General features: G+C 38.0%; 1 protein-coding gene across 1 annotated transcript in view; it reads left to right on the forward strand.

Moving 5' to 3' along the window:
• The window catches only part of LOC137977053 (alanine aminotransferase 2-like), a 36,664-nt gene that overhangs the window by 21,926 nt on the left and 1,160 nt on the right, over positions 1-13,578 (forward strand). The window contains exons 8-15 of the mRNA XM_068824350.1: positions 718-837; positions 1,481-1,610; positions 2,076-2,289; positions 3,430-3,538; positions 4,955-5,020; positions 9,896-10,051; positions 10,742-10,854; positions 12,134-13,578. The exon at positions 12,134-13,578 is cut by the window's right edge and continues 1,160 nt beyond it. Of these exons, the coding sequence (XP_068680451.1) occupies positions 718-837; positions 1,481-1,610; positions 2,076-2,289; positions 3,430-3,538; positions 4,955-5,020; positions 9,896-10,051; positions 10,742-10,854; positions 12,134-12,269 (1,044 nt within the window). The 3' untranslated portion in view covers positions 12,270-13,578. The remainder of the gene's footprint in view (positions 1-717; positions 838-1,480; positions 1,611-2,075; positions 2,290-3,429; positions 3,539-4,954; positions 5,021-9,895; positions 10,052-10,741; positions 10,855-12,133) is intronic.

Consider the following 13,578-nt stretch of genomic DNA (forward strand, 5'->3'; position numbering starts at 1 on the left):
TCTATAGGAGTACAGACAACGCTGAACCACATTCGATTTTTTAATTCTACTCCCCCTGGATGGGGATGCTCTTCCATCGCAAGGGTACCCACCCAGAATGCAGCAAATTCTCAATACATTTCACACCCCTGGTTGAAGAGAGGCAATGAGAGAGTAAAGTGCCTAGTCCAAGGATCACAACGTGATGACCTGAAAATTCAGGAAGGTCTTCTAATTTCCATGCCATAGTTAGATTTCTGACAGGCAAATGAATGAAGGGGGTAGTTTCTAAAGAAACTGTGGTGCTGCGTCGGTGGGGAAGTAGTATACAAAAATTTGGTTTTATTAACGGAGTTGATAATGTAAATTGGCCACCGTTAGAATCTCTGTACGGTGGCCAATTTACATTATCAACTCCGTTGATAAAACCAAAATTTTTCTGACAGGCAACTTACCGCTATATTTCGTAGTAAACACTGTATAGTTGTATACAACTGAAGTGCCGCCGGTTGGGTTTATGGACAAAAGGAAGAAGTGATCCTCTGCGATGCACCAGCATCGAATCCCGTTGAAGCCAGCTGAATTTTTCAGGTTTCTATAATAGAACATTGCTTATTAAAAACTGTTCATGCAGTTAAGTGCGAGGATCGCTTGTACCTTTCGACACTGTATAGTATTCTTTTTCAGTTTCCAGTCGCACCGTCACGAAAGCCTACTATGTCATCTTCGTTCTTTCAGATTGGTCTCAGTGTTTTTGGAGCCTCTTCTGTGGAAGATAAAACTAAATCAGGAGTTATGATTCCTATGCCTTGCTTTCGTCCCTACATATCCAGGGCCTTAGAATTTGATCTATATCAGGTATTAAGAGATCAAACTCTAATTTAACAGATATGTAAGACAACTTTGTCCATTTAATATTTAACGTTTGTTAAAATGAGAATATTCGCACTATTCTTAGTAACCAATAAATAGCAGCCGAAGAGGAACGAAATGGCTTTCCACAGTGGTAGCCGTTGCGGTAAACATTTTTTGCCTTTAGTTATTCAGCTTGTGTATTCCGACTCAGACAATTCGAGGCTCCGTAAATGCATCATTGCAGGCGACCTGTAGTGTCCTAGTTTATTTCAGTATCGCCTGCTTTAGGAAAATCATCAAATAAATAATATTTAGCTCTTGGTAACCGTGATCGAGGTCCATACTGTGATTTATCGCCCCGAGGGCGAACCACGAGAGCCTTAAATTGAATTGGTAAATGCCAAGAAGCCCTGAAACGAGATTCGTAAGATATGTATTTTTTGAATTTCGATATCTTTTCATTAAACAACAAAAACAAACTTCCGCGGTAAAGTGTTTTAAAATGGAAAAAATGGCAGATTGACTAAATCTCAGAGCCTTATCATCAAACAAAACTGCATTGTTAAAAAATATATCTATCCGTATAAGGATTTATAACTTTGCACCAAAAAAAGGTATTTGACTGAGTTGTTAAAATGTCTCCCAGATTCCTTACTATCTGGACGAGGATAACGACTGGACCTTGAGTATCTCCGAACTGAAGAGAGCGCTAAATGAAGCCAGGCCACACTGTAAACCAAGGGGACTGGTGCTTATTAATCCGGGAAATCCCACAGGTATCACGTGATATGCTACATACTGGAAAGGGGTTTTGGTTGTGTGCTCAATTGATGGGCATGTTCAAAGTTGCAATCTCTTGCTTTTATTCTTTTATTTTATTTTCATTTTTTGTTGACCAGCAATTGTTGGTGATGCTTTTGAAATTCTGGTCAAACTTGTGAACAATGATGGCAACAAATAGCACAGGGACCTTCAGTTACTGAATCTTCATTGGCCATCAATTTTTGAAAAATTACTTGCAATCCAAAAGGATCCCTCTCCGAAATTATTAGACTTCTTTGTACCGCTAGCTTCGCGACACTACGGACATAGGCAACATATATTTTGAATTTTCCATCCAAATTTCCATTAGGAAAGAACAGCCTCGAAAAAGCTTTGGCACCTCGCATTCTTTTTCCTGCCGGGACTGGACACGAGAGGGGTCGATGCAGAAATTTATCTTGTTGCGTGTTGTGTTCCAGGTCAGGTCTTTACTTACGATAACATCAGGGACATTATCAAGTTCTGTGCCCAGGAAAAACTGGTTTTATTCGCCGATGAAGTCTATCAAGAAACAATGTTTAAGGACGAGATGACGTTCCAGTCTTGTAGGAAGGTTCTTAAAGACCTGGGACCTGAGTATAACAAGTTCCAATTAATGTCAATAAATTCAGCTTCAAAGGGATTTTATGGCGAGTTAGTACATCGTGTTATTATTATTATTATTATTATTATTATTATTATTATTATTATTATTATTATTATTATTATTATTATTTGACGATAAAAACTTGCGACAAAACGTTGCTTAATAACATTGTAAGATTTAAAAAAGTTAAAAACGATAGAAAGCTATAAAGAGCTAAAATCGACGACGTTTCCACGTTAACATAACGTCATTATCAAGTCAAAAATGTATAAAAATAAGTTCTATAAATACTAAAACGAACAATAAGAGAAAATAATTTACGGGTTAAACAAAAAGTTTCGCACGTATGGAGTCCGTTTGCACGTTCAGATTAGGTTTGAATTTCTTAATATAAAGCATTTCAAACACTAAACAATCAAATTTGCCTTGGCACTTTCTCAGAATCTTAAAATGACTCTCATTCAAACGACCCCTCCTACCATGCGCTTCATGAAAATGCTTGCCAATTGCCGAATTTTTGTGTTCAGCGACACGTTGAAAAAGGTGTCGGGCTGTATAGCCGACATAATCTGCATCGCACAGATCACGTACAAAATGATAAACAACGCATTGCTGATTAAAAATTGACGGCTTGGCTTCTTTAGGTTTTAGGTCTTGTTCGAATTTCTTGCTTACAAAACTTTTTGTTTAACCCGTTAATTATTTTCTCTTATTGTTCGTTTTAGTATTTATAGAACTTATTCTTATACATTTTTGACTTGATAATGACGTTATGTTAACTTGGAAACGTCGTCGATTTTAGCTCTTTATAGCTTTTTATCGTTTTTAACTTTTTTAAATCTTACAATGTTATTAAGCAACGTTTTGTTGCAAGTTTTTATCGTCAAATGTTATTGTAAGTCACTTATTATTATTATTATTATTATTATTATTATTATTATTATTATTATTATTATTATTATTATTATTATTATTATTATAATATCATAATTGGTTGATAACCTGTGGTTTTGATTTTAATATTTGTTGCTCTTGAAGCGTATCAAATACCTTATATTTCAATGAAAAGCGCCAAGAATTCAAAGTAGGAAAATGGTTAAATGTAAAGAGATAATCTATTGGCAATCATTTTTCTCAAGGTTTTGTAAACGTTATATATATATTTTTTATCTTTCTTTATTAAACAGATGTAGCTTGAGGGGCGCTTACTTGGAGTTGGTTGGATTTAGTGAAAAAGTCAAAGAACAGATTGACAATGCTGTGACACCTGACCTCTGCCCTAACACGATTGGACAGGTATTCACTTGTATATGTTTTTCACAAGACGTTAACACTAGATTAATTCACTTTCGTTGAAAACAAAGGTGATTCTACTGTACTTGCAGCTGTCGCTTGTAATACTCAGTAGATTTTAACCTTTACGGTCTTCCTCGTTATAAACAGGGCGTTCAAGCATAAACGTGTCTCACTTTGAGAGCAAAAAAACTCTATTTTTTACTTCAGTCCTTTTTTGTCACATGTTCTAAACTGGAAAACAAAAGGCACCAGCGGATGAGGGAATATTTTCTCACGTCATTGTTTTCATTTTGTTGCATTAATTAACATACGAGTTTGCTCGCAGAAGTCATCATGCTATTCACTAATTGACTTCAAAAGGTAAAAGAACCTGTTCAACTTAGTTAAATCGTTCAGCCAGTTGTTAGTTAACAATAACTGATAAATTCTTGGGTGTTAAAGGCGTTAATCATCCCATGCATTCTTTATAAAATGTTGATTTTTCAAAGAATCATTGCTCGGAGATTATCTGATTTACCGGGTTTAAATTTTCAATATTCAGTACTTTAGTTATAGACCGCATGCATAAATGGCAGCCAAAAAAATGTTCTTTTGTTTATGTGCTAATTAGACTTTCTAGCCTCGTTTGCATGGACAAAATACAAAAGAAATGTTTCTTGAGAGCGAGGCTAGTCAGTCTAATTAGCGCATAAACAAAAGAATACATTTTTGGCCGCCATTTATGCATTCCGTCTATTCTTGGCTGACTGATTAGAAAAAGATACTCTTATGCAAATGAGGCAAAATATGTTAACAGAGATTCCCCTTTAAGATGTATATTACGTCAAATTATGGCGGTGTTTATTTGCGTGCAAAAATTGGCGTCGCATTCCCAGCTAAAAAAGAGGAAACAACGAAACAATTTCGACTTTACCTGTATCGTCATGACTGGCTCATTGTATTCTCTGCCGGGTCCGCAGTAATTGGCCTTAGCTGTTGCGGTATCCCTGTCCATGTATCTATTTATATTTTCATTTTCTGTTATGCCATTGTATTCTGGTAGTGTTTGGACGAAGCTGATAAATTCAATAAATTAAATTCTCTGCACGTGTTGTAATTGGCCAAAACAATTGCTGCGGCATTGTATAGAAACCGACATATTTTGTATCAAGAAATTTGTTAATAAGTTGCCACTATGTCCTCAAACGTTGCTCCACCCATCTATCTCAGAAAATGAACCTGTGATGAATTCCAGTGTATGATAGCTTAGGGAAGTGGTCTATGCCACCATATAAAGCCCAAACTTCAACTTTCCGGTTTTAGTTAAGCAACCCATTTCACCACAGAACTATTTCTGTTGTACTTTGCTGTGAAAAGAACGATATTGAGACAAAAAGATAGTTTCTTCAGCTTTTAACGTTATCTTGTTCTCCGAAGGCTGCAGTGAGTTTTATGTGTAATCCGCCTCGTCCTGGAGACGAATCCTACGGGACTTTTTTGAAGGTAAGGTTTCACTTGAACACTAAGGGTGCGTTCGATTGACCCTATTCCGGAATAAGAATACGTCAGTGGAGTAATTCAAAACGGCATGTCTGTTGTTTTGAGGCAACAAGGATAATAAAGATATGTTTAAAATATCATTTGAGGAGGTGTTCGACAATTTTAATGTGAATCTTCGTAAAAACGAAGGATTTCTAACCTCTATTCCATGTATTCCTATTCCGGAATACGGTCAATCGAACGCACCCTAATGTCGTTGATTAATCAGTAGGCATAGGCTGAGCAACAGTTCGAAATTAGCGACTAGCCAAGTTAATTTGACTGAATAATTATCGTTGCCGTCTTCGTCGAGAGGGCCACAGAACACCATATTTAATGAGCAAAACTGCCGACGGAAAGCACAAACGGGTGCCCTTCACCAGCGTACTTTGTTTTACTTCATCTCTTTGCTTTTCTTTTTTAGACAGCGACTATTTCAAGTGAGTATTATTGGTCGTAAGCAGTGTGACAATGGACCCTTTGCAGGTTAGTGATCACATGGTACAAAAACCGCCATCCTGGGACGCAAATTGCCCACTGGGACATCTAAAATAAAGAAAATTGAAATTATCTTGCTTCGTTTAAGATGTCCCAGTGCGCAAATTGCGTCCCAGTATGGCGGTTTTTGTACCATGTGATCACTAACCTGCAAAGGGCCCATTAGTTTCAAGCCTAAACACCGATTTTAAACGGCGTTGGTCAACAAAATTTTAGTCTAAGCACCCATTTTAAAAAGGTTAGCTTTCGATAATTGTGTGATGGCCGATTGCTTCGTGTAAATAAAGGGAGACCGCAATGCAATTACTGCATGAATTTAGCAGTATGTGGCCGTGCGGACGAAAATATGATCAATTCAGCTCTTACAAAAGTACTCATTCGAAATAGTATTTTTCTTGAGTTCGTCTATTTTAGGGTAGTTCATCGGGGTAGTCCGTGAACTGGGGTTCAGTGTTTTCGACTTCCCCCAAGAATCAAAACAACCAAAAAACGGAAACAAAGTTAAGTCCCTTGAGGTCTTCATAAATGATTCAAAGTCTATTGTTTCTCAAAAACATCTGAAAGTCACGCTGTTATGCCATGAAATTTATTTCTGTTTTTCAAAACCCTGTTGAAAATCAGCACACAATTATGTCATTTCCATTCACGCGAAGGTGTGAGACTCTAAATTAGCCAGTACTTGTTCCCGTGAACAAAAGATCTTAATTATTTAATCATAGTAGTATGGGCGGAACAACACCGGCAGAAAATTTAGTTTAACTTTTGCAATATTAAGACAGATTGGTGTATTTTACATTTTGTAAAGATCTATCAGGAATAAAACCATGAAATAAGCCAGATAAATACCTCGAACGTCGGTATATATATGGCTTAATACCTCCGTTCTCGGTATTTATCACTTAGGCCCGTTTCAAACGTCGAACCTTACTAGTGCCGAATCAAATGCAAATGAGCGAAAACAATAGATTTTGCATTAGATTCGGCACATGTAAAGTTCGTCTTTTGAACGGGCCTAACATACTACAACAAAGGAAAAGGAAAGGAAAGAACTTTATTTAAGTGTCTAATCTTCTAGCGCTGGAGCACTAATTTGGGACATTGTCAATTGAAATTAACAAATCAACGCAAATCAAATCAAATTCTACTATCCAACTTTTTTTCTCCTTAAAATATGTTTCCGTGTACCTATTACGCCTTACCTAAACCAGTTAAAGGAGGGATCACCGTGCTCGTTTCTTCACAACACGACGACAAATAGACAGCAAAGGGGGGTATTTTGGCTTCAAAATGGCCAATTTTTGCGAAAGGATTCGACGAGTTCCAAAACAACAACTTCTAAACCGAGAATAGTTCAACCAAGTCTCTCCCTCAATTGAAGGATTCTTCTTAATTGTCAATTTCTTCCAATTGAAGGATTATCGTTCATTTTGGACACTGAAAGCTTGATAGGGATCATGGGAAATAAACATTTTTTTAAAAGCCAAACTCCAATGTCTGGACTCTCAGGACTCGAACCTGGGAATGTTTGATTAATCTACGTAACTACTGACTACCACATCACTAACTGCTAGGATGTCATTTTTTTTAAATGTCAATAATCTTTTCCTCTGCAAATGCCGCTGTAAACGTGTATTAACTCCCAAGAAGCAAGCGTCCACAGTGAAAAATATCGGTTACCAAACTTCAAGAGAAAGCTAACCATTTTGAAATCAAGCCATACACTTAACCATTATTTAGCAATGATTTTATGTATATACTAATTAGTTTTGGTAAATAATCGGCACACTTAGCAGTCAGCTGATCTTTAGTGGTTAAGTACATAACAAAAGTTCTTTCAAAATGAGTACTCCGGGTTCAAATCCTGTCCAGGAACTACTTTTACTTTTTTCTTTTTATCTGCTACCACAAGTCCTGGGACAGAGTAGTCTAGCAAACTGACAATGAAGATAATTCTTCATTTGAGGAAGAGATCGTGTTGAATAGTTATCATGATTGCGCTTTAAAGCTTTTTAACAGCAAAGGCCTTTGTTGTCTATCTTAAGATGGCCAGCGAGAAACGCTGGAACGTCAATTCGAATAACAACACAAGCGATAAAAAAGGAATATCTGGAATCTTAAAAGCGACGAATAATCGACTTCGAGAACAATTGCATCGGGCCGTCGGATATCAAAGTGAGCTGTATCTCTAATGGTTTTTCGAGTGAGGACGATGTGAGAGCCAGCGAGTCGTGCGAGTTTAGTGAGTCATGCAAGCCATGGCTGCGAGTCAACAGGCGAGCCGTGCGAGTCACACAGTTATTAAACGCTAACCGTTTCAAATGATTGCTTAGACTGCAATACTGTTTATCAGCGCTATTTAAAATGGGTGCTTAGACTTAAATGCGACACTCGCTGGCTCGCAGATTGTCCAGCCCCGTTTTTTCTTCCCTCTAATATCAAATATGGTGTTTGTTTTTAAAAAAAAATTGGCTGGGAAAGGTTTTTGTGAGATTTTTCAGAGGATTGATCGTGTTTGAATCGTGTTGTGTAATATTCGAACGTAACTAATTTGCATATGTGGGTTGATATTGATATGCGAGTTGACAAGAGTTTTTAACCATTTTGTATCTGAAGTGTTCTTTCTTTGCAAATGATTAATAGCTAGCCATAGTTTTCCACGTCAGAAAGTATTAGTCATTCTAGTGTAAAATGAAGTTGGGAAGCCAACGTTATTTCTTTGAGCTCATCTATTGCGCATTTAGATTAATTTTTACGTTCTTGATCAAATTTAATTTATGCAACAATTATTTACAAACAAAAAGGTATTTCAAAAATAATTAGTGTTTTGTTTCCGGACTGAGCAGCTGTGGGTATGATGAGAAATTTCCCGCATTCCCTGGCCTGCTGCTTTCATTGTAGGAGTTACAGAAGTACCTATTGGATTCCTAGGCTTTTTTCATTTTTATTTCCGGATTGGCCCATTACTGCTGGGAAAATCCAGTTTCAGCGCCACTCAGTGCCCTCTCTTTTTGTGTAACACGTACCAACCCAGTTTACGCTCACGGAGCGTCTAGTTAAATATTGTACGGCGTCTACCGGGTAAAATGTACGCCCTTCTACTACTTCCTGAAACCTTCCAAAGTTACGCGAAGAAGGCTCTAGGAACAAAGGCAGGGGACAGGAACGACCCTATTTATTGCGCAACTTTTCCGATTTCCGACCCAGGAAAAAGAAACTAAAAAAAAAGCAACACATTTTTTGGCTGAATTGCCATATGTGGCAAGCTAGCAATTAGGGTTGTCGTGCTAAACAATCCAGACACCAAACAAAACTGTAACATCAGAAAAACTTTCTGGCTCAAAACAACTGTGTAGACAACGTTGGATGAAGGTTGGTTGGATGAAAAGTTGACATTGAGATTACTGTTTCGTGTTGAGGCTGGTGACACTTACACGTGACCTCAGACCTCAAATATCGTTAAAAAAAAAAGAAATAACAAGCAATTGAACACGTTTAATTTTTGTTATGCGTTGTCGGAAGAAAATAACGCAAATATAATCTATCAGCCACGTTTTCGAGAGAAAAGTTAAGACTCGTTCAGAAATCACACACACTGCTTACAACCTTCAGTTCAGCGATTAATCTCCCAGCAGATAATTCCCTTTTCTGTAGACTGCACTGAATTCGTTTTTTTATCCCAAAAATAGGTTCGTAGGCAACGAAAAGAATCGTAGTTACTCCCTTTCCTCGAGAAATCATTCTTGGAATTGGCCAACACAAATAGGCCATTTTCGAAATATCAAATATTCATCTTGATAGTGAGGCAGTGAGGACAAAAACGATAGAAACATGTTGGAGTGAATGTAAAAAATATTTACACATCATCCATTGTCCTTTGTCGTTGTCCTCGCTGCCTCACTATCAAGCTAACTGGCCGAGAGCGGGCGTCCCATATTCTTAGTTCAAAGGTGCTAGTGAAATTAATGAATTTTCATTATTTCAAAGCACTGTGAACGGTTTCAGACCTCCGGCGTAGCACCAATGGTGGAATAAAAATGCAGTCCCAATCAAACGCAATTCAGTTATACTTCCCAGAAACAGCAATTTTAAGGAATTATTTGAGAAGTTTTCGCTAAAGCGAAGGTCAAAGGTACTTTAACCAGCCCTCAGTTAACCAAGGAACGGGTAAAGAAAAAAAAGGTACCTTTCACTTTCGTGGCACGCCTTAAAAATATACGGTACAGCATTGAAGGCGTAATTCCGTTATTCCCGCTTGGTGGGATTGGTAAGGTTGTTATCACTTTTTGGCGAAAAGGAAAGGTAAAGAGGAAAATGGTTTCACATTTTTCTTTTTTGTCGCAGGAAAAAATGGCTATTTTAGACTCTTACGGAAGAAAGGCAAAGATTACCACATCCATGCTAAATTCTCTTGAAGGAGTTTTATGTAAAGAAATTAACGGCGCATTGTATGGATTTCCCAGCATCAAGCTTCCGCGAAAAGCTATTGAGGCGGCGAAGGTAAGCTGTAAGGCTGCTCGTCGCAAATCAGTTGACTCCATCTGAAGCAGTCTTACGCAAGCTCGTTCCCAGGGTACCTCACAGGAAACCATAAAGTTGACTTTTTTCGTAGCCTTAAATACATGAGTCGTTTTTTTCCGCGGACGACCGCTGAATGTAGGTGTACTTCGGTTTACAAAGTTTGATTTATTGGTGTAAGACCATCGTTTTGAAGAGCAGTTTTCAATTGAGTGTCGAAAGTAATTAGCGAATTGCTTTGGTTTTGCATCACTTCACGCAGTGATTGGTTAAAAGTTCTCGCGCCACTTTTTCAACCAATCAGAAGTGTAACCAAAACTAATCGTGGCCCGCGCGTGCACATTTTCCCGCGCTTTGTGTTGCCTACGTGTAATTATTTCGAGTTTTGATTGGTTTACTGGATTGTCTCCGTCCTTTCTGATTGGCCAAAGTAATTACTTTGGTTTTGGTTTTACGACACTCGATTAAAGCTCGCTCTAATCTCATTCAGCCAACAAATTCCTGCCAAGTGCATTTATCTTTGTCTGAAAATTTGATCTCTTACAGTTTTGTGCAGTTTTGCTTTAATTAAGAACGTGAAATTTCAGTGTCTTCGAGCTGTAATTACAATTGTCACTACCGATCAAAAAAAATATATATGCATTACATCATGTTGCGGTTTTATTTTTCCAGAGCAACAATTGTAACCCGGATGAATTCTACTGTTGGCAAATGCTTGAAGCAACTGGAGTAACCCCTATTCCTGGGACTCATCTTGGACAAAAAGAAGGAACGTATCATTTTAGGTCGGTATAGTCGATTTACAAGGGAACTGCACGTTAAGTGAGATAGTAAGCAACCGCTACTGGGCATCATTCGCACTCGTTATATCTGCGGCGATGTTTCTTCACTAAAAAATGAAACTAATACACAAAAACAGGAGCCCATGACAAGGAGTATCTCACTTGTTAATACAGACGAACCTCCATTCAAGGGACACCCTCGGGACCAGAGCAGGTGTCCCCTGAGTAGAGGGTTGGGTTGGAGTTAAAGGTGTCCCCTGAATAGAGGTGTCCCAAAGGAGAGGTTCCACTGCGCATTTGTCACGTCTTTTTCATAGACCGAGCTATTTAAAGCCCCGTCCACACGTATCCGGATGTTATTGAATCCGCAACTTTTTCTTTCCGGATTCAAAAATATTTCCATCCACACGTAGCGTATTCAAATCGAATTTGAATCCTGTATGCAAAGGGAGCGGCGATAGCGAATGAGGACAGCTGACTCATGATGGCATCGCTTATGCTGGCGATGATTTTTGCTTTTGCTCCCTTCCAATGGGTGATTTCCGAGTTGCTGTTTTGCTCGGTTTCGAAGCAAGTCTTGGTGCTCAACTATTGAAAGAAAAATGAGTTTGATTTGCATAAGAATACGCCACTCATTTCCATTTGAATGGTTGTGCACCAGGACTCGCTTTGAAACTGAGGCATGCAGCAACTCGGAAATTGGCTGTTAGAACCGTGTTCAAGGATTATACATTTGGTTATGGACTGCGTTTTTCCATTTCAATTAATGCTCTTAATTTTGACCACAAATTGTGCTAGAAAAAACGTGACCCGAAAAAAAAAAAGCGAGATCAGCTAAGTTTTATTGCTTCTTTTTGTGATGAGATTTAGCGGGAAAATACATGATAAAGTCGGGCGGAGCTTCCTGTAGAATAAGTAGAATGCACCTTGTTAAATTGCCTCATCAATGGGTGCGAACTACCTGAGAGATCAACCTCGTTTCTAGGCTCTCTTTTCTTCCAGGGGAAGGGAAAAAAGAGAACCTGGAAACGAGGTTACTTAGGTGATTTAATCTCCATCTAGCTCTTTGCATGAGAAATTGATCTTTAGTGGCATGAAAACGCTGTATCTTTCAGATTTGAAATAATTTAATTCTGCTCCTCTGATCAATTTTTAAGACTGTGAAAAGGAAAAATAGCATTTGCGAAATTATTATTGTGTTAGTTGCTATTTCGGAATTATATGTGATAAGATCACATAGGCATTCATTGTTGCCATCATTGTATTGTTTTTACTACTCTAGAGTTACGATTCTGCCCTCTGAGGATAAAGTAGTTTCCATGTACGACCGAATTAGCAAGTTTCACAAGGAATTCATGGAAAAATACAGAGATGACGGGGAGGAGAAGCACAGCATTAACTGTATGAAAGAAACATGAGAGAAATGAGTCGTGATTTAATATTAGTAATTTCTGTAGTATTTTTGTCATTCTTTCTTCTCATCCACTGGTGTAATTGTGATTTTGTTCGTATGTTAGCTTAGGCCCAACCACGCGCATGTTTCAAAAACGGTTTTAATAGGGGAGACTAATGATGCACCTATCAATGTAAATCCCGCGGCTTTTATGGTGGAATTTGATTTCAATCTGAGTTCATCATCATCATCATCATCATATCCTTTATTTAAACGCGATAGGGTTTAAAGCTCAGAGCTTGTGGTGTCGTGTGAAAATAATTACAATATGAAGCTATATTAAAATAGGGATAACATTACTGACAGGTCACAACTACTATGGTAAAAGATAAAAAAGAGAATATTAATTCATTTCTAGGCTAAGAGATATTCAAAAGTTCACATATTAACGTCTAAACAAATAGACTACAGCAATTAAGACATAAAATATAAAATGTTTAAAAGCATTTAAAATCTTGATAGTGCCTAGGCAGCGTCTGGACCGACTGTGCGCTAAAATCAAATTCCATAAAATACAAATCCTTCTTCACTTTACGATAAAAATCAGTACTCTGGCTCGTAAAATGAGTCGAGACCGCGTTCCAAAGGATAGCGCCTCTATAGCTTATAGAGTTTTTAAGAAACTTTGAATTAAAACAATTTACAATCAGATGGAAACTTAAGGGTAGACTTTCCTATACCGGACTAAAATGGCGGAGGACAAAAGAATAATTGTTGTTCCGATTAGGCCTTGCTAATTAGGTATTGTTATGTTCGCTTTATTATTTTGCTTCATGGACATTGATAATATTTCGGATCCGGTGTATGAAGGACCAGCCGAACTTATAGATAAAAACTTTCTCAAAATAGATAATATTTGCTTATATCACAGTTTAAAGTATCGGATTATGGCGATGAAAACAAAAACTTCATACCTTTCCCCAACGGAAGCGTGACTACCAGAAAGCCTTGAGGGACAGATTTGATAACTGCATCTGAATTGATAGCAGACTTCTTTCGGTCAAAGTTAAATGTCCCGTCCCCGGGGTCGCTTCTCGATCAAAAGCCTGACAGGGGAACAGTCTCAGGCATCAAATCCCCGCCTCTTGCCCGCATTCCAACTCCCTCCCCACCCCCTCCCCCGCGGGATTTACATTAATAGGTGCATAACTGAAAATTGTGGTGTAGGAAGACGAAAATGAGGGCATTTAAAAACGATGTCGTCAAGATGTAGAAAAAACCTTCGAGAAATGGTATTCAAAAACGCCAATGTAGATTAGAAAAATACTTCACTT

The sequence above is a fragment of the Montipora foliosa genome, chromosome 1, assembly GCF_036669935.1.
Source record: "Montipora foliosa isolate CH-2021 chromosome 1, ASM3666993v2, whole genome shotgun sequence".
Lineage (NCBI taxonomy): Eukaryota > Metazoa > Cnidaria > Anthozoa > Scleractinia > Acroporidae > Montipora > Montipora foliosa.